Here is a 22,135-nt window from a genome sequence, read left to right on the forward strand (position 1 = left end):
TTTAGAGCCTCAAAACATGAGAAACATAAAATGGTTACTCCTTCCATTGTACTTAACAACAGGAACAACATACACACCCTGTTACTTTAAACATGCATATGTCTTCTAAACTGACTAGATTGAGAGGGAGCGTGATCTTGGGGGTGTAGTGGATATCTTTTTGGGAGGAGTAAATCAGCTTTGTGTGTGGCAGTTGTGATAAAGGAAAACTCCATGCTGGGGATTATTAGGAAAGAGATTACAAATGAATTGTCCATGAATTGTCCAGAGGAAATGCGGGCCCTGCGGGACCTAGAACAGTTCCGCAGGGCCTGCAAGACCTTCCTCTTCAGACTGGCTTTCCCTGATCGAAATGGAAATTACGAAGGAAACCGCCATCAGAAAAAGTAAATGTAGCACTAGCACTTTTAAAAAATTAACTTAATTTTAAAGCCTAACCAGATTTTAATTAAATGTTTGATGTTTGATGTAGTTTTATTCACCTGTATAATTTGGCTCTGAGCCATGTTGTTAGCCGCCCTGAGCCTGCTCCGGCGGGGAGGGCGGGATACAAATAAAATTTGTTGTTGTTGTTGTTGTAAAGGAAATGAAGAGAGGCTGAGAAAGAACCATTGGATATTATTTCAAAAACAGACTCAAGAAAAGAGTTTTTGGTATTTGAAATAAAACAAACTGTAAAAAGGCACTGCAAATAATGCAACATTATTTTAATTAGAGTACCCATTAACCTTATTTTAAAATGTGTCTAAATCTCAGAGGATTTTTTTTTCTTTCCATAAATGCATTATTAAATTCTTATAACATTGGTATCATGCAAGTCAACCAGAGGAGTAATCATCTTGATAAAACCATGGACTAATCATGGAGCAGAATTAAAGAAATCGAGTTGTTCAATAGCAGGGTATATGGGGAAAGTAGATGTGATTGTTCAGATGCATAGCCCAGTTTCAACCTTCCGAAGGACATATCCTAATCATAGTACCATGCTAAATTGTATGATAATGTAGCAACCATTGCATTTTGCTAAGTTATAGGATACTTTAATGTCTTTTCTTTATTAGCTGCTCTCTCTTGTTCAAATTTGGTTTCAACAAAATAATGTAGCACTTAGGAAAAAAAATAAAAGCCAATAATCCAGCACTGGAAGCCAAGATGGAGAAGATCTCCACAGCAACCATGTCCTTTCCTTTTGTGCTCAGGTAGGTTGGAACGAAGGACAGCCAAACGCTGCAAAAGACCAACATGCTGAAAGTGATGAACTTGGCTTCATTAAAACTGTCAGGTAATTTCCTGGCTAGGAAAGCTACCATTAAGCTGACAATTGCAAGGAATCCCATGTAGCCCAAAACACCATAAAACATGGCAACTGACCCTTCATTACATTGTTCTATGATTTCACCATAAATCGAGTGCCTGTCCAAATCTGGAAATGGAGGAAATATACATAGCCAAGCAGTGCAAATACCCACTTGTACAAAGGTGCAGGAAGCAATAATGCTATGTGCTAAACTTTTCCCCACCAATTTCCGGAAAATATTTCCTGGCTTGGTGGCCGTGAAAATCACTACCACTGTAACAGTTTTTGCCAGCACAGAAGAAACAGCAACCGAGAAAATGATGCCAAAAGCCGTTTGTCGGAGGAGGCAAGTCATCTTATTAGGCCGTCCAATGAATATCAAAGAGCAGAGGAAACAAAGCAGGAGAGAGACAAGAAGAGTGTAGGTGAGACTGCGGTTGTTGGCTTTGACTATGGGAGTGTCCCGGAGCTTGATGAAGATTCCAAGCACCAGAGCTGTGGTCAGAGAAAAGAGAAGAGACAAAAGGGCTAAAACAATGCCCCAGGTTTGATCAAACGAGAGGAAGTTTATAATCTTGGGAATGCATTGATCTTGTTCCTTGTTTGGAAATTGATCTTCTGAGCAACTGACACATTCCTCCATGTCTGAAAGAGAAAAATAATACCCGCTAAAAGCTACTGTTTTTTAATAATAAAAGGTATCTGCTTTAAAAAAAATCTAGCTGTGTCTTCTTTGGAGTAGCAATAGTTTCAAATCTATCTTCAGAATATTTTAAAAGTACTAAACTATTGAACCTGAAAGCTAGCATGCCAATGAACAGATATGCTTTGAAAAACCTGAAGAACCTTTGGTAATGTATTTTCACTCACTAATAAAGAAGGAATGATTGGGATGAGATCCGAGCTTGACTCCAGACCTCAAGTCTGGAAAAAGTGGACAGTCAGTTTCTTTTGTCAGCAAGTAAATGATAGGGATGGGCACAAACTAAATTATGAACCTAAGTCCATCAACAATTGCGCCCAGTTCACACCAAACTTAGGTGTGTGGAATTACTTCTTCCACAAACCACCCATTAAACACTTCAAAATTTCTTGAAGTTTATGGCGTTCATGGGAACAGTTTGTGGGCCAGATGTGCTGGGATCCACAGCAAAGGGAACCCTTTAAAGCTGACAAACCAGTGAGCGTAGAAGGCATTTAAATGTTTTCTGAGTAGACATCCTCATTAAGCCACAGAGACGAGAGCAGGGCTTGCAAAAATCATTTAAACAGAATGCATTCCCTTTAAACGGCTTTTGTGAACCATGCCATATCAAGAACTCCATAAACTTGAACACTTTTATGAATCAGGGGAGGTTCATTCTGGTTCATAGTTCATGATACCCCATGAACAATGAACCTTCATGAATAGGAAAGTGCTGGCATGTCACAGCTAACTTATGGTGACCCATAGAGTTTTCAAGTAAAGAGACAGTCAGAGGTAGTCTGTAGGGGTGTGCATTCAGTTTGGCTGAACCGAATAAAATGCTGAATAACAGCTGATTTGGCTGCATTTGGCCCTGAATAATCAGATTTTCTAATACTATTCAGTGGCCAAATACAGCTAACCAAATACTACTAAATACTGATTTGCCAGTATTTGCCCCATTATACCCTATTGGCCATTAAAGTCAAGAGCATAATAGGGCATAATGAACTGCAGCTGGGAGGGAGGAAGTTTGAGGTAGAGGCTCATAATTTGCAAGGTAGCTGCAGGCACCTCCCCCCAACAGAACCCCCCAAGTTTCAAAAAGATTGGACAAGGGGATTCAATTCTAGGGGCAGCCAAAGGGGGTGCCCCCATATCATCATTATTCCCTAGGGACCATTGAAGTCAATAGCAAAATAGGGTATAATGAATGGCAGCTGGGGGGCAGGAGGTTTGAGAGAGAGTCCACAGATTTGCAAGGCAGTGGCAGGAGGCTCTCCCTCACAGAAGCCCCAAGTTTACAAAAAAAAAGATTGGACAAGGGGTTTTTATCCTAGGGGCACCCAAATTGGGTCATTGTTCCCTATGGTGGGAAAAGACTACCCCAGGCAGCAGTCAGATTACCCTAGAGTGCACTAGAGCCAAGCAGCAGAGATGGGGCATGGATTTTATGCCTGCAAAGCAGTTCTATTGGGGAGAGGCTCCTGTAGCTACCCTGCAAATTTGGAGGCTCTACTTCAAACCCTCCCCCCCCACCACCGCCACAATTCATTATACCCGATTTTGCCATTGACTTCAATGGCCTATAGGGTATAATGGGGCCGTATATTCGGGAATAGCCAAATATCTATGGTATATTCAGGAATAGCCAAATCTGGTATTCAGGGATATTCAGCCCTCCTGAATATCTTGCCCCTGAATAATCCCAAATCCAGATTTAACCAGATTTCTTTTCTCTTTTTGCACACCCCTAGTAATTTGTTGTCGCATGTCTCTGAGTAGCAACCATGGAGCTCCTTGTTAGTCTCCCATCTGAATACTAACCAGGAGGAGCCTCCTTAGCTTCTGAGATCTCATGAAATCAGGCTAGCCTGGGCAATCCAAATTAGGGCAACATAGAGTTAATCCCCTCCACACATACACACACACACACACACACAAGTCATATCATTCATATAAATGAATTTGTACAGTAAAGAAAAGAGCCTTCCAAAGAAAGTAAAGAAAGAGTCATCCAAAGCCTTTTCCTGAAGTTCACAAGAAGGCTTCATGTGATCCATGCACACTACAAATTATTCATGCCCCACACAAATTACCATAAATGACATCACTCCAGAGAAAACTCTTCACTTATTTCTTATTTCATTACATCCCTTACCTTCTTTATTTGACATCAAGTCTTTAGGACATGGATCACAATTATAGCAGCAAAATTCCCTCCCCTCTATTTTTTTCTGACTGGAACCAGGATAACAAATATCATTGCACCGAGAGACAGGAGGCACCTGTCCTTGGGAAGAAGAAGACAACCAGGAAGAAGGGTTCAGGAAATTGTCTTAACAAGTAATTAGTACAGGGGTAGCCACACTGAACAAAAATTATTCCTTCGGTTATACAGAAGAAACTGAAAATTCCCAGTATGAAAAGTAATGCATGGACTAGACTGCTACCCAATATCCCCTCTTTGTCAGAGAATTTAGATCAGGGGAGCATGCAATCAAGTGTCTCCGCGTGATGACACAGACAAGTTTCTGTAGAGTCATTTGTCTCAATCTTTCCCACCTTGAATGACCAGTGTTTCTAATAAAGTAAGTCATCATTATCTTCCACTCAGGAGTCCAAGACTGGCACAGTAGCATAATTTCTCATTAATCATCAGGATATCTTCCCCTGACCTACTAGCCTTTCCCAACATTTTTGGTTTAACTTTTCCTTACACATCACTTTGTAGTAGGTTTTCCCTCTTCGGCTACCCAAATGAGACTGATAGATTTGAGTCCAGTAGCATCTTAGAGACCAAGAAGAGCCTCAAGCATATACACTTCCAAGAGTCATAAGAACATAAGAGAAGCCATGTTGGATCAGGTCAATGGCCCATCCAGTCCAAAACTCTGTGTCACACAGTGGCAAAAAAACAACAACAGGCACCATCAGGAGGTCCATCAGTGGGGCCAGGACATTAGAAGCTCTCCCACTGTGCACCTCCCCCCAAGCACCAGGAATACAGAGCATCACTGCCCCAGACAGAGAGTTCCAACAATATGCTCCCTTTTTCAGATATGAATAGGAATGGAGATCTCTGGGTCCTATTATTCCCATTCTTTGTGATGGACAGAGTATGATGTAATTCTCCCATTTTGATTCTGATCTACTGCATGCCATTAGTGTTTGAGACTCATCTTGCCAGAGATTAATTCAGCTCCAAATCCAGCAAAAAATAAAGTCCAGTGGAGTGATGGTCAGTTAACAGAGCTGGAATGTGGGTTCTTGCAAGCCTGGCACTGCACTTGGGAGGGGCACAGTGGAAGGACTTCTAGACCCACTGGTAGAACTCTAGATGGCAGTTGGTTGTGGTTTTTTTTTGGCCACTGTGTGACACAGAGTGTTGGACTGGATGAGCCATTGGCCTGATCCAACATGGCTTTTTTGAGCCTAACTCTCTCTCTCTCACACACACACACACACACACAAAAAACCAGGTGCCATCAGGAGGTCCATCAGAGGGGCCAGGACACTAGAAGCTCTCCCAGTGCACCCCCCCCCCCCCAAGCACCAAGAATACAGAGCATCACTGCCCCAGACAGAATTCCAACAATATGCTCCCTTTTTCAGATATGAGTAGGAATGGAGATCTCTGAGTCCTATTATTCCCATTCTTTGTGGTGGACAGAATATGATGTATTTCTCCCACTTTGATTCTGATCTACTGCATACCACCAGTGTTTGAGACTCATCTTGCCAGAGATTAATTCAGCTCCAAATCCAGCAAAAAATAAAGTCCAGTGGAGTGATGGTCAGTTAACAGAGCTGGAATGTGAGTTCTTGCAAGCCTGGCACTGCACTTGGGAGGGGCACAGTGGAAGGACTTCTAGACCCACTGGTGGAACTCTAGATGGCACTTGGTTTTTGTTTTTTGGCCACTGTGTGACACAGTGTTGGACTGGATAGGCCATTGGCCTGATCGAACATGGCTTTTCAGTTGGGCCACTTCAAAACAAGCCTGATGAGATCACTACTCTTGCTGGGGGTAGTACAGCCTGGAGGGCTAGGGATCCTGGACCTGGCTTTGTAGGGCTGATTGACAGCTGTCACTGGACCTGGGCTATCTACCCAGGTGTCTTTTGGTGGTGAGGTTATGGCTGCGGACTCATGACTCAGGGTTTCCCACTGGTGAGGTCTTGACTACAGACTCCTTAGAAATGGGCTTGGGAGCCCAGGGCTCTGAATCTGATGGAAATCTTGTTGTGTTAGGGTTTTCTTGACCATCTGAGCCAACTGAGATAGTGCTCCTGTCTCTTCCTTGAGCTCATCTGGTTCCTCCTTTGTGGAGTCTGAGCCTGACTCAATGGTGGTCATGTCCGTCACAGTTTTCCACAGGTACAACATTACAGATAAGTGTTAAACTCCAACTGCTGGTAAAAAGAAATCATAAATATGAAGTTTACCATTTTCACTCACGAAATGTCTGGAAGAAAAACTTTCTCCAGTAGAACACGGCACTTGAGCCCAAAAGATTCTACAAACCCTAATGATGTTACCTGCCGTGAAAACCTGAAATCTTTGATATTTTCACTATTGTTAGATAATAATTTACTTAATCTAATTAATTAAATAGCTCTGCACTATATCATCAACAAGAATTTTATTTTCCTACTTAACTATTCTGTTTATTACATTTACACATTTCTATTTCAAAAGAAAATACCAGTGACTAACAAATGCCGGCAACAAATTCAAGGAAACAAACTCGCACAAGCTGGGCAGTTCAAAGGGCCTTATCTTCACTGTTTCCACTTTCTGACTGTTGATGGAATTTGTGACAGAAGGGATCAAGTTATTTTTAGTCTGACCAATGGAAAGGGCCTTGCTTTCTTTGCCCCTCACATCCCTGCATCTTCTAGTTAGTAAATTTCATTTTAATTTGTTCTTACCGCAGTGCAAGTCATTTTTCACCTGAGTCAAGTCTTTGTGCCACTCGATTCTGTCTTCATCAATGGTGAGCTCTTGGCCTGAAGATGCCTGAGGATCCAGACTCCCAACTTTGACTTTGACATAGGAGCCATTTTGGAAAGTAACCAGGTTAGTAATATCGAAGCCAGCCTCTAGCTCTCCGTCTTCATTGAACACAAGTTCCTCGCCTGCACTGTTGTTGAACTGGATCCTTCGAAGAGTGGCATGGAGCTAAATTTGGACAGGAATTTGGTATCTGTTTCAAACAAGGTTCATTTTGATCAAATGGAAATTCAAACAGAAGAGGACCAAGAGTGGTGGTCTTGCAACAGTTCAGCATTTCACTGTGCAGATGCTCAGAGGTAGGCAATGTCTTCCCAAACCTTCCTGCCCTCCTGCTAGATTACTACATTGTGGTGCATATCATGAAACAGCAAAAGCTGGTTACAAAAGGATGCATTCATTTCTCTTCAAAAGTGAAATAAAAATATTGAAAGAGAATTCCTTCTTTAAAAAAGAATATCAGGAATCAGTGGCTATATCTCAAAAAGGGAACTTTGAAAAGAAATTCTTCTCTCTGTTTTAACCTCAGGACTGTTGATTGTCAACATACTGGTTATATTTGTTTTTCTTGCAGGGCATGGTTGGGACAGAAAACCCAGGCTAGGTGCTTTCAGTCCTATCAATGGTATTTGGGGCCCAAAAAGACTGAATTCCTCTACTGATGGAATCCAACTGGGCCTTGGTGAGGCTATCCATGGTCAATGTTGGGGAACACAAGACATTGGTGGAGAAAGTAATCATTTTCCCTTGGCTGGCTTTGGGATAATGGTCTGCACCAGCAAGTCTATGTGGGACTCTTGAGTAAAATTGAACTGGTATGCCTTGGGTCCGACTCTCACTCACAACAGGCCCAATGGCACCTAAAGGTAGCTGTAACAGCTATCACTTGGAAAAAATATGGTAAGAAAGTCCAGAAAGAAAGTCAACCAAGGCTTATGGAAGGTAATAATGACAAGGATGGGTGAGACTAGGTTATCCCCAGAAGATCCCTTCTGCACCTTTATAGAGAGATTGACACATTCATTTAACTTTTGTGGATATTGCTTTCTTTTCAGCTGAATGCACAGGCTCCTACTGGACTTCACTGCCAGCAGATTGGGTAAAGGAACCAAGGTGGTGCTAGCTACTTCCTCTGGCTGCATTAGTTCAGGCAACAATTACATAGTTTGACTATCACACTGAAATACGTAAAGGTGAAGAAAGTTATCCAGAGTTGTTACCTTAATTGTATTAACAGAACCAGAGGGCTGGAGAGGAAATCCATTCCCAGATATCATCATTCCCATCCTGATTGGCACGGGAGGTTATAATGTTAATCAATCCCCACAAAAAGTGTTGATCAGCAAAACTTGAACACAGAGTGCCAATACAGTGTAGTTGTTAAACTCCAGACTAGAATCTGGGAGGCCTAAGTTCAAAGTCTCACTTTCTCATAAAGCTTGCTGGGTGGGCATGGGCCATCTGTACTTCAAACCTAACACAATTTATAGAGAGGCGGAGAGAACAGCATATCTCACTCTGAGCTGCTTGGGAAAAGGGTGGGACTAAATGTGTATATGTTGTATTCATTGCTGGAGTACAGAACAAGAAGCCTCTGAATGTAAGTAGAGCTTACCTGCCATGGTTCCACAAATGGATACTTCAGCCTGCCAGTCTCCTTCATAGATCGGTGGTTTGAGCTTGATGTATAAATGACATGTAAAGCATGTGCCATGGCATAGGCAGCATTATAGACAGTATAGCTGTGGCCAGTCATGCTCATTTCAAAAAATGTCAATGGAAGGTCTTCCAAGAGTTCTTCTCCAGTACATGCTTCCTTGTTATCTGTCAACTCAGTGGAGTTTCCACCAAATAAACAATAAAATGCATTCTCCCAGAAATCTTTGATAAATCCATCTCCGTCTTTTCCAAAAACTCTTTTGCTCTGAAGAAACTTTTGGAATCCTGAAGGCTCCACTGAATGAATTGAAAAGGATAGTGCACCATGAAACAGTTGAATGTCATAGTCCATTCTATAAGTATAGAACGTGAAATCAATCTGAGCAGTCGTCATCCACACTCTTGCCACAGATATCTTTTCCTTATGTTCAAAATGTGAAAGAGGGACCAGTGTTGTTACAACCCATAGAATAATCGCCACAAATGTAACAGATGATGTATCTCCATATATAATAAACACATTTACATTCGTCTGCAAGGGAATTTCAGTGAGATTCAGCATGCTATTGACAATGTCACCAACACTATAAAAATTGATATACTCAGGGACTTTTGCTGTAATAGCTAGACAGATCCCATTCTTGGAAAATAATGGCTCTATGGACTGCAAAAAATGTTCTCCACTCTCATCACTTGAGCTGAGCAGTCCAACCCATTTCCATCCAAAGTGCAGCAGTAACCGGACAATTCCCCGATTCTGAAGGTCTTCATCAGGGACCATACGATAAAAAGAAGGAAAATGGACTCCTTTGTCTGTTACAGGTTCAAACGAGCCATAGGAGAGCTACAAAAGGAGACTGATATTATAGCAATAATTATTTGAAGCAATTTCACTCATGATTATTATAACCAAGCACAGAGTAAAGGATTAGGAAACCTCTTGGTATCAGCAGACTTTGTAACTGACTGTGTATTGTACTGTGGATATTACGGCTTAAGGACTGATTGAGTGACTGAGTGACTGAGTGACTGATTTTGTTCCTTGAATATCTACTTCAATTCTTGCATGCCCTGTGACCTCAAATTATCTGTAAACCAGTTTTAAAGGAATCATACATTAGCATTAAACTCTCCATATGCCTGGATGTGTTTATGCATAGAGGTTTGCATACAGAAATCTGCTTCACATATTAAACTTTCCCAAGCGTGATCATTTCTCTACTTTATGAGAACCCTAATGAGTTGAATGTTTTTTGATTATATTTAAGAGTTAGATTTTTAGAAATACAGCCTACAAAAATGGAGGTATTTTGTTTTTGGTTGGAGAAGTAAAATATTGAGGGGGTGAAAATGGAAAGATTTGGCTTTAACAATGCCTTGGAGTTAATCAAGGTACGGAGATTTCCTAAGCTTGATGATGAAGAGGCAGAACACAGCATCTACTATGTTTCTTCCCTTTAGAATTGTTTAAGGGCAGGAGTTATGATAGAGGACGTATTGCTCCTCCCAAAGGTGCATTTTTAAAATATATATTTATAAGTGAGGAAACAATGAAGATGGGGACATTTTCTGAAGTCAGATATTCAGAGACCCTCAGTTGCATGATAGAATCAGCCTAACACACAGCTACATGCAGAAAATTGAAATAAAAGTGAGTGAGCAAAGGTTCAAATTCACTGGTAATGGCCTAGCAACTTGCAAGAATTCCAGGATGGATGATCATTGCACTCATAGCAGGTGAAGCTATTCCTTCAACTGCTCTGTTGTTTCAAAGTCATCTCTGCTTTCTTGCCATAAATTGAAATAAGCTGCATTGGTTACCATTGCATTCTGAAGTAGCAGCTCAGATGGTAGAATGGAGTGCAGTGGAAGGGCAGTACCAGCTCATCCAGAGACTGCACCTCCGGATCATGAAACCGCTAGATGAAATTATAAACTGAGATGAAGAAAAGCCCCATGCCTCCCACCTGTTGGACCCACCTGTGGAACTTTGTAAAGAGTTAAGATCTCTGATATGCGAAAGGAGGTCTCAGAGCTAAGTCCACCAATGACTCCCATTAGATTTTTATGTCTGCTACATTTATAGTTGGGGAGAAAGTTATCCGATTTGAAGAGCAGGTCCAGGGTGGTACGGTACGCCATTCGTGCATCAGAATAGCTGTCGTAGATGAGGAACCCAAGAGTGACATTGGGCAAGATCTTGGGATTCTCATTGATCTCTTTTATGGCAAAGGCCAAGGCCAGGAGATTCTGGTAGAACTTTGGAGCTGAACTGCAAATACAGTGATTAGTGTCTGATTGGAGAATTCTATATGCACTAAATCACAATTTACATTAACAATCCCAGCTGCCAAGAATAAGTTCAGCTGCCTGACTGTAAAAAAAAATCCCAGTTCAGCAAAGTTTCCTGTACTTGAAAAGGAGAACTTGGTCTTGACTAGATGTATTGCCTGCATGCATAAGTTTAAAAAGTTTGTGATGTAAGAAGAATCTCAGTTATCAATAGATTTCCTTTCTATTTATTTGAAAGAGTTCCCTTCTATTTAGTTGAAGTATTCACCAAATAGTCACCTACCCTTCACCAAACATTCTCTAGAATGCCTTAAGTATGAAACAGTACGACAATTGAGTATTAAAAACACTTGACAGTGGACATTAAAATCAAGCAAACCTCTAACACAAAGATGCATTTTAAAACTGTAATAATATAATTAGCTGTCATACAAGCAACAGAGTCTAGGGAAATTGTTTTATAAGTGAGAATGGTGGAAATTGCTTTGGTGTCTTAAATCTCAATTCCATTATCAATATTTTAATTGAAAGTTTCCACAATCACCATTGTGAACAAAGCCTCCGAAGGAGAGAGTATGACGCATTCAATATTTTTTCAGCATGACAAGGAGACTGGAAATTAGATAAAGTAATTATGATATCTAGGAGGCATAAAAGAAGGGCATTACATTAGCTGGAAGGCATAAGATGGACTTATATCCCGCCCTGAGACACTTCGGTGAGAAGGGCGGGATATAAGTCCATTAAATAAATAAGAGAAGGGCTATTTTCTACATTCATCAGAAAGGACACTGCAAGTATACCTTTTGCTTCTAGTTAGACATATGTTGAAGTCCATGTAGAAGCCAATAAAGAAAAATGTATGTACAATGACCGACTTTCTTGCTTCCTTGCTTTCCATGGGAAAAAAAAAATGTTTCCAGAAAAGGATGGTCTGAAATGCTGTTCTCTTGGAAAACTCTGGAGTCTAAGCCTTTCTATTCTCTTTGGTTGTAACTGTTTTCTCATGAGTTTATCGAATAAAAACACATGAAGAGTTGGCATCAAATCTGATGCTATTTTCAGTTACTGGCAGCCACATGTTACGAAGACTTCCTTTTCAAGTCAGTGTGACACCGCCCCCCCCCCCAAAAAAAAAATGATCTATCATATATGTTGCGGGTTTTGAAGATATTTATTTATTTACTTTAAACTTATATCCCACCCTCTCCACGAACAGGCTCAGGGTGGCTAACGACAACCATGGATTACATATTAAAATCACGAAAACAATGTAAAACTAAAAACTATAAATATAACATTATGGCGCTATTCACAACTTCTTATGGTGACAGATCCAGGTGGGCAGATGGCAGTTTGCACCCTTAACCCACCAGCTATATGTATTCCTGTTCACTGTACCCCATTCCCTCGTCTGAAGAAGTATGCATGCATACGAAAGCTTACATTCTGAATAAAACTTTATTGGTCTCAAAGGTGCCCTTGACTCCTGTTTTGTTCAACTTCTTATGGTGGGTCATGGTTATTTACAGTTATGACTAACTGTCCCTGGATCAAGGACATTGATCACAAGAAAACAATTATTTCAGGTGTTTTTGATCCCTATTTTCTCTTCTGCTTAACATGAAATTTGGGCATTCTGGTATTGAACTTGATATATGATACAATTTATTCCCGTTTAATTCATTGTTGCTTTTGAATTTTGCATGACTATCCTGATATATAACTATATAGACATGGCATGTTCCTGCCTGTACACACATTGAAACATAGAACAACTTAATCTCTTTCTCGCTGTGAATATTTCACACATATTACCCCTCCCCAACCTCCTATTGATTCAATCACTGACTTTTCCAGTAAGTATCAAAGCCATTTAATGAAACATAAGCTATCAATAAAACAAAATCACAAACCACTTTTCAGAGGAGTTAGCAAATAGCTGCTTACAATAGATCATTCCTTGGTATCTGGGATGGGGGTTGCTGGAATGAAAATATGGGAAAAATGAAATTGATATGAGACAGAATTCCCCCGATGAAGATTTCACTTGGCTGATGCCACTCATGTGGAATTGGGAGGGCCTCTGTCACTGCCTGCTTCATAGTATGTGATTTGCAAGCTATGTGAGACAGTAGCAGGAGCAGCAGCAGGAATAATAACATTTCATCCCTCAGCAATGTGGGGGAAACTCTTTCCTCACCAAGAGGTCTCTCCTGAGTCCGCCTACAGCATAACAACTAGCATCCACCTAGTCTGAACACAGTAGCTTGGGTGGTACTGACAGCCCCTGTGCTTCTCAAAGGAATTATTGCTGACTCCCAAGCACACTCTGGATGCCTAAAAGAAAATAAAAACAATTTGCAATGCAGCTGTGCGCAACCTATGGGTGTATGGTTCAAAGCAAGAGAGCCCTGCCTCTCCCTTCTCCCTAAACATAATTGCAAATGGCAGTTGGGATTATTATAACAGCTACAGGTGGCTTTGTTCCCCCGTCCATGGGTCTCCTGGACAGACATTTAATCTTGTTGAAGTAAATTAATTATGGTCATTTTAATAATTATAGGTGGGTGATAATCACTTTGACAAACTTTTTCAAATTCATGCAGTATAAGTGGTAGGAGAAGGGATTTAAAAAAAAGTTTGTAAGATGTTGTTAGAACTTTCTGCTGCTGCTAGTTAATAAGTTCAGCATAAGCCACTCTGACCCCCAAGACAAAAGGAAGGAAAAGGCCATGAGCTGGACAAAAATTGTGCCATTGACTTCCAGCTCTTTAGCTACAGTGAACAAAGCATTTTAGCCAGCTATTTCCTGCATTGTGCAGGAGGTTGGACTAAATGATCAGGGGATCTCCAACTATATGATGTTATGATTGTCCCCCAAAGTTGGAAGAGTCAGACACAATGAATTGGATGAACTAAGGGCCACTTTATTGAATTTTATTCAAAAATCGGCAAGAGCTAAACAGTGCAAGTGGCCTGGTCGTGGTCAGGGCCATGGGTCTCAACAGACCCCTTCCCTGTCATTTAACGGGAGAGCGCCCAAGCTCCTGGCCAGAGCTGTACATCACAGCTCCAAGCAGACCAGCTCAGCAAGCAGGCAACACCTGGAAAGTACCCCCCATGAGCAGGGCAATTCAGTGGAAGGACTCTTCCAGGTAAGCCCTAAAGGACGGTCTGCATTCTCCCACCCCGGGCCAGCAAACCCAAAGGTTGATCCTGACAGACCCCCCTTTGTGGCTCTCCCCTAGCCGCATAAGCTCATTAACCACCAAACCTGCCACCACTAAGGCCAAGCCTCTGCGTAGGCCTTAGCACCAACTGGGAGGCCCAAGACCACCCCAGCCCTTGCTGAAGTTCTCTCAAGAAGAGACCATTGCCCTCATCCAAAAGATGAGCACCATCACCCCTATAGAAGTGGGCACGACTAATATGAATGTCCAGATGAGGCAAATAATGGCCCAAGCCTTCATCCAAGGCTCTTCAAATTCTTTTATTAGCCTTGCGACAGACCCTATCAATGCCCGCAGGATCCAAAACATCCCACCAAACAAGGCAAGAAATCATGGCTGACCAAATAATAATGGTCACAGGCCATCTCTCCTTGATAGCCCTAAGATCCTCCTCTGCCTGCAGGGCCAAAGCTGTGCCCTTCATCAGCCCCAGATCATTCCCTCCCAGATGTATAACTAAGACCCAGGGCGGAGGACCCGCATTTCCCTGGAACAACAGTGGCATCAAGCCAGGCCAATGAAGACCTCGGCACCCCTGGCACCCCCACCACTCTATTGTAACCCATTGACTGAGCCCCAGCTGAGAGCTGACCAAAGTTCTCCAAGCCTGATGTGCAGCCCAAAGCACATAACTGTGTCCACAGACGAGAACTTGGCTCCTCTGGCCAGGAAAACAGCACCTACAAGAAAGAACAATCAACTATCAACTATAAAGACAATGCTCCATGTTAAAACTCATAAAGTTAGGGATACAGCAAGGGGCGAACATATGGTTTATAGGCGACTAAGCGCCATCAGCCCAGCCGCTGAATAGTAGGTGCAGGGTACCCCAAGGCAGTGACCGTAGAGGCCACTCCAATTCTAAAGGAGTGAGCACTCCAGACAACCCAAGCTTAGCTGAAGCTCGGGAAGTCACAGCCCAAAACTGATGCTTTGTCAGTGGGCTGCCATTAAGGTGACAAAACAAAAACCCATCTGTGAGACCCCATACTGCTAAATAAACAGCCAAAGCGGAAACAGGACACAACTCCTGCTCAGAGCATGTGCCCAGCTCCAAAACAGTCCCCTTGCAGTGCTGGTCAGTCTTAAAGCAGAGAACAGTGATGACGACCTTACTCTCCACTAACCTCAGGTCCTGTAGCAACAAAGCATTACCAGAAACATCATTTCTGGAGCCTGCCACTAGCTCACTGACTCTAAGGGCCCCCAAAAAGGCAACCAAGGAAGCAGCATGAAACAGTGTGACTTCAAAATAGGATGCATACACTGTGCCCCAAACCCCCTTCAAACCCCGAAGGACCAAAGGGGAAATAGGCTTCCTAGTGTCAGAATTAGACCCGGCCTCTCTAGCCCAGTCCTCCAGCATCTTATGCAAACGAAAGTCTGTGGTTTCCTCCTTATACCCCAACACCTTACTAGCAAAAGCCAGAGCAGACAGGCGTCCCCTAATGGATCGCATGACCAATCCCTTACCTTTTAACAAAACACAGCAGTGGAGCAACTGCTCCACCGGGAGGGGCCAAACAATGCGATACTTTACCTCTGACCCAAAGTCTTCAAACTTCTGCACAGCACGTTCGTAAGACTTCTGGGTGCTGGATGCAATGGCTAGGTCTATTTCTCTGCAGGCCTCGGCTCTCCAATCAGCCATAGCTCCTGGGGCATTGGCGCCGACTCGCGATCAGCATCTGGGGCCAGCTGACAAAACCTCTCAATCTGTTTATGAGAGAGAGCATCAGCCACCCTGCTATTCACCCCAGGAATATGCTTGGCTAAAAACAGTAAGCCGCAGATAAAACAGAGTGAAAGCCCTCACCAATCTCATAACTCATTGAGATTTGGATGAAAGGGAGTTAATGACATGGACCACTGCCATATTATTGCACCAAAAATGAATTGTGCGATTGGTCATATAATTCCCTCACAGCCAAACTGCAACAAGAATGGGAAAGAACTCGAGAAACATAAGATCTCGGTTCACACCTGCCTGAACCCATGAATCTGGCCATGTATCTGCACACCAATCTCTGCAGAAATGAACCCCAAAACCTAAAGACCCCGCAGCATTAGACATGACCTGAAGCTCTGCCTCAAGCCTTAATGTCGTCTCTCCAAAATGAAATCCCATTAAAGGAATCCAAAAATTCATGCCATACCTTTAAATCTTCCCTCATGCTGCTGCTAATCTGTGTTCTATTTTGAGGTAGGCGGAGGCCTGCCATAGCATCACATAGCCTATGCAGAAAAACTCGTCCAGGAGCAACCACTTTGCAAGCAAAGTTAAGATGCTCAACCAGCTGTTGGAGCTCGAGCAATGTGACCTTTTGTTTAAGAAGGAAGGAATTAATCCTTCTCCTCAAATCTGCCACTTTTTCATTAGGTATAGTGGACAATTGTGCCAGAGTGTCCAGCTCAATCCCCCCAAAAGTAAGGATTTGAGCTGGACCCTCTGTCTTTTCCTGTGCCAGCAAACACCCAGTTCCACCGCCAGCTCCATAAAGCCAGACATTAATTTTGTACAGCGCACAGTCTCTTCAGCACTCACAAAGAGGTAGTCATCCAAATAATGCACCACTTCCTGTAAACCCACTTTCTCACGAACAGTCCATTCAAGGAATGCGCATAAGCATTCAAAAGCTGAGCATGAGACAGAGCAACTCATAGGCAGAGCTCTGTCCATGTAGAATTGTCCCTCGAAGGAAAAACCCAGCAGCTCAAAGTCAGCTGGATGGGCAGGGAGAAGGTGAAAGGCAGACTTAATATTGCATTTAGCCATCTCTGCCCCCCTACCACAGCGTCACACAACACAAACGGCCTGATCAAAGCTGGTATACCTAACAGAGCATAAATGCTCAGGAATGCCACCGTTTGCTGACGCACCCCTAGGCTAGAAGAGATGGTGAATCAAACGAAATTCACCTGGCGCCTTCTTTGGCACCACTCCCAAGGGAGAAACCCAAAGGTTAGGTACTAGAGGATTTGAAAATGGCCCCAAAATCCTGCTCTTAGCCAACTCCTTGGCAATCTTATCCCTAACTACATGCTCCATACCCCTAACAGAACCAAGGTTCCCGGACCGAAAAGCAACCCGAGGACCTTGAAAGGGAATTCTAAAACCAAACATAAGACCTTTTAACAGATAAGCCCTATCGACCCATTTGGGGTATCTGGCGAGCCACTGCTCAAGAGGTCCCACCTTTATTGGACTGGGCCCCTTTACCAGCTTGGGAATTACCCCCACCCCCACCTTGCTTCTTTTGGCCCTTACGTAGTTGGGCTCTGGGGCAGTTGCTAAAGGAGTGAGAACCACCACACATGGGGCATTTGTGCTTGTACTGGCAAGCCTTCCTATTGCACATTCCTTGTGAGCCAAACTCCCAGCAGAGCAAATGGGGTTGAACTGCCTGCCCCGCAGAACTGTGAGAAGAGAATGAAGAGGACACAAATCAATTGACCGCTATCAGAACGGTCGCCCAAATTTGGTCGCGCAGGGGACATGACTTGGAGTCACAGCTGCTGGTGGATATGATCCCATTGAAGGGAGGAGTATAAAGCAGCCAGCATCCTGAATTCTTCATCATATTTAACCCAAGCAGGCCCATTAAACATGGTATACCCCTTATAAATGATATCCATATACTGGATAAGTGAAGCCGCCCTCCAAGACTGGGCGTGTGCTATCACACCAGCATATATGAAAAACCCAGGCAGCCAGCTAGCTAAAGTCCAGTCCACTTTGTGCTTCTTCAGTTTTTCCTTTTCTTTGTCATCCAAATCCTCCTTATCTTTATTCTCCAACTCACAGAACAGGAGGGAGAAGTTATCTACATATTCACCTTTTAGAATTTTATCTCTCGCTGACAATAAATGGTCCCCTAAAGATAGTGCTACTTCTTCAAAAGGTATGGCAGTAAAGGGAACAGCCCCATAAGCATCACTCAAGGGAGGAGGAAAGCCCCATCCCCCCATCATGGGACCTGACATGCACTGCTGACCATTTGTTAACCATGGCCTATAAGGGCCAAACTGCCCAGATGGCCAGGATGAGTCTTGCTGCACACCCAGGCCAGGAGAGGGGGAAACACTTGATGTCCCTGTAGCAGCACTTGGTGTAGCTGGCTCAGCCAGTCCCCAAGGGCCCCATGGCCATGCCTGCCCCATGTGCAACTGTGTACTGGTTCCAGCCTTACCCATAGTTCCAGTCGATACCAATGCAGATACCGCTCCAATGTCCATAAGCGACGGCCCTGCGGCCCCTTCTGAGCCACTGGAACCCGCAAGTCCTCCACCAATGCTACCAGCCGACCTGCCCTCAAAGATAGACAGCCTGCTTAAAATATCTGCTTGAAATGAAGCTTTAGAATTTTTCTGCAAACCAGAACCCAAATCTTGTGAAAGAGGCATCTTGGAAGCTTGCTCAAGTGCCCTAAGCCTTTGCAAAATTGCAACACTGACAACATCATCACCCTCCTCATCTGAAGAGGACAAAGGGGGAGGTGGCCTTTTGGGTAGAGCTTTAGGAGCTTTAGGCAAAGATTGCTTACCCTTGGACCTGCCCGTGTCTTTTTTTCCAGGCATTTAAATGGCACCAGTTGAAACAACTAACAGTAAAACCACCTCTAAAATGGCCGCTGCTCCCAAGCACCCAAAATGGCCAACTCCCTCACAAAAAGACAGCCTGCAGAGGAGCAATGCAGTTAAAATTAAAAAGGCCCCGTCTCCCCAGAGCTTAAAATGTCTGCCTTATTTAAAAAGAAAGACACGAAGGGAGGCACAAAATGGATGCAGCAGCTCTGCCACCAGCAGCTAAAATTCCCTACTAATTGGGCAGGACCTTTCACATCACCCACTACCTGATCCTAAAACAACCCCTTTAAAAGTAAAGAATTGGCATCCACCCCATCTCAAAATGCATACAGAATGGAGGAGGGGAAAAGAAATGCCCTCAGAATGAAGGATGGGGGTGGGGGGTGGGAAATGCCCTCAAAGCCTGAGCCCAGCAGGCTGTCAATCTTCCCCTTCTCCAATGAAAGGGCGACAAACGTGTCCCTCTGACCTTACAGCGTAGCTGCAGGCTGGTTGGGACAAATTCTAAGCTAAATTCATCACCTTAAGCAGTGTTCCAACCTTTGTTTCAAGCTTTAAGAGCACAGGGTACCTGAAGTATCTGACCTATATCTGAGTTCATGGTAGGCATGGAGATCTTCTCCATCTTGGCCTCCAGTGCTGGGCTACTGAGCTGCATCTTTTTCCTAAATATCACATCATTATCATGAGACTAAATCAGAACAAAAGGGAGCAACTAATAAGGAGAAAGTCATCAAAAGCCCCCATAACAGTCTAATTTGCCATTAACCATTTCTGTGAATAAAGGAAAAGGAAAGGTCCCCTGTGCAAGCACCAGTCGTTTCTGTCTCTGAGGTGACATTGCTTTCACGTTTTCACGGCAGACTTTTTATGGGATGGTTTGCCATTGCCTTCCCCAGTCATCTACACTTTCCCCCCAGCAAGCTGGGGACTCATTTTACCAACCTCGGAAGGATGGAAGGCTACAGGTACATAAATGAACCCTGGAAAAGATTGATTGCATTAAGTATAGACAGGAGGAGATTTTACTAGTTTCACTTCATAATTATTCCTGGGCTATCCTAAGAAAAGTTATGCCCCTGTTAGTCCATAGTTTTGAATAGTCTTAAAAGAGTACATCTCTACCTAGGATCACTGTTTTTGTGACTTCGCTTTTGCTTGAGTTTTATTAAACCAAGCAATGTGGATTTCTGAAATTGGATAAAAATAATTCACTATTCCTTTGATTTTTTATTCACTATATTCCTTTGATTTTTTTTAAAAGCTGTCAACATAAAAAAAGAAATTGATTTGCTAGTAGAAAAAGATATGTTCCTATAAACAAAGGATGATTAAATGTTTTTAAAAGTGTTGATTGAGAAAGAAATTTATATCATCTTGATCAATTTAATCAAGCCATGTTGATCAAATGAAAACCTTCAGTGGAATAAAAAAAAAATTAAAGGAAGGGGGGAGACATGGAAACAGTTCCCCCTCGTGTTAATGTTCCTTCTTCATGTTTGCCATAGAAAAGGAAGCCAGAACAATGAAGCACAATTTCAGCCAATTTCCAGTTCTAGGTTGTAGAAAATATTTTATTTCTCACTTCATACAAATAAATACATTTTAATGAAGGGGGGGATGAACTCCTAAGGGTTTTTTTAATGGATAAAAGAACATAATAGCAGCACAAAAGAATAAATCTGGATATATATAGTAGTACAAATATTAAAGATTTTCTCTCCTGATTGAAAAAAAAAATTGAATGGTATAGTAATTCAAGTGCATGTATGCTCAGTGAAATCTCATTGCCACCGTAATTTGGGGTATGAAGCAGTGGAAAAGGGTAAAGTTAAGACCCCAGCTCAGCTCTTATTCCCATCAAACAAAAGCAGCCAAGATTTTGTCAGAAAATACTGAGCAGAACCTTTGTGAGCATTATCCTTTTTTGATTTTCACTTTCTTACTGATGAATTTGGGTAAAGAGTGAAGGGTCCAGTCGTCCCATATTTAGTGAGAGAAGACATATCATTGCACTCCAAGTGTCTCTTTGTCTTCTCACCTCAAACAGTAGTTGATGCCTTTGCTCCAGAGCGGTGCTGCCAGTCTGGGTAGAAATGCTAAACACAATGGGCTGGTGGTTTGATTCACAAGTTACACTGAACGCATGTACCATTTGTGTACAGTGTACACTTGATTTTTGCTTATACAGTAAATTTTACATTACGTTCAATGCATATACAGCTCAGTGCATGACCCAAGACCCTTTAAGTTTTAAGGTCTAAAGGACTCGGTACCAGAATACTGGAAGGGCAGTCTCCTCTCATACTATCCTGCCTGCCAGTAAGAGGCAGGTGGTGACTAGAGACAGAGCATTTTCTGTAGTGGCATCTCATCTTTGGATTGCCCTCCCTCAAAACTCACTTGGTGCTAGAAATGCCAGGCAGGAAGGGAAGAACCCTAATGGGGGGAAGCACCCTAATAAGGCCTTGTCTACTTGCAGGAAGATTTTACTATAGATTTCTGGCTATTCCTCAAGCTACCTGGAAGTGATCAAGGCAGGCCTCGTTTTGGGCAGGAGCTCATAGGAGTGAAGCTCCGGAACCTCTAAATTTTATTGTGCTCTTTTCTTTCTTACCCTCTCCCCCCCCCCCCAAAAAAACCCCTTGCTTCTGGGCTCTGTTGTTCAAAACCCCCTGTGAGAATTCTGATGAACTCTAAGATGTGACAAATTTTCTAATGGTGAAATAGCTAAGCATATAAAGCAGAGAGGTGGAAATCTTCATCATGCCACTATGGCCATAAAGGAGAATGTAATCTAAAAAGCATGATGGGAGGAAGGTTTTATTATGACAATTATATTTCAAGAATCATTTTAAGGTAAAAGCTGAGCTGATATAATTTAGTATACCTTCTGGTGATGTCAGGGGTGTGTGGCCTATGCAAATGAGTTGTACTAATGAGCTCTGGCACCTCTTTTTCTATGAAATGACCCTAGATAAAGATTAGTTCCAGAAATCACAGGGCATTCTATAGAAAAACCAGAAGTCTTGCAATAGAGGTTTTGTAAATTCCTAGTGCTGCCCTTTGTAAATTCCTAGTGCCACCCTTGTGAGTTTTGGGTGGCTATAGGGATCACTAAGTCTGTAAAGACTAGCCTTGCCAGTCCCCCGGTCCCAGTGGGGAATCTCCTAGTTTTGCATGCTTTTCCTCACCACCAGCCAGTTGGCTGGTAGGGGAAAACTATGCCCCAAAAACTACCATGTACCTTTAAACCTCAACAGCTTCAGAAGAGGCTTGCAACCGTTTGTGTTTCTGAATGTGTGTGTCTTTAAATCTGAAAAAAAGGAAAGTTGCTGGGAGGTGGGGTGAGCAGACAGAGCCATG

The 22,135-nt window shown here is 42.8% G+C and overlaps 1 protein-coding gene across 1 annotated transcript; it reads right to left on the reverse strand.

Moving 5' to 3' along the window:
* Positions 1-1,040: 1,040 nt before the first annotated feature.
* On the reverse strand, positions 1,041-20,924 carry LOC132583158 (vomeronasal type-2 receptor 26-like). Its single transcript, XM_060254831.1, has 7 exons — positions 20,811-20,924; positions 19,341-19,460; positions 15,310-15,317; positions 10,638-10,929; positions 6,917-7,166; positions 4,144-4,275; positions 1,041-1,942 (listed from the first exon to the last, which is right to left on the reverse strand). Exons 1-7 carry the CDS (start codon positions 20,922-20,924, stop codon positions 1,041-1,043), a joined length of 1,818 nt encoding a protein of 605 aa, XP_060110814.1.
* Positions 20,925-22,135: the final 1,211 nt, after the last annotated feature.

Source organism: Heteronotia binoei, chromosome 15, assembly GCF_032191835.1.
Source record: "Heteronotia binoei isolate CCM8104 ecotype False Entrance Well chromosome 15, APGP_CSIRO_Hbin_v1, whole genome shotgun sequence".
Taxonomy (NCBI): domain Eukaryota; kingdom Metazoa; phylum Chordata; class Lepidosauria; order Squamata; family Gekkonidae; genus Heteronotia; species Heteronotia binoei.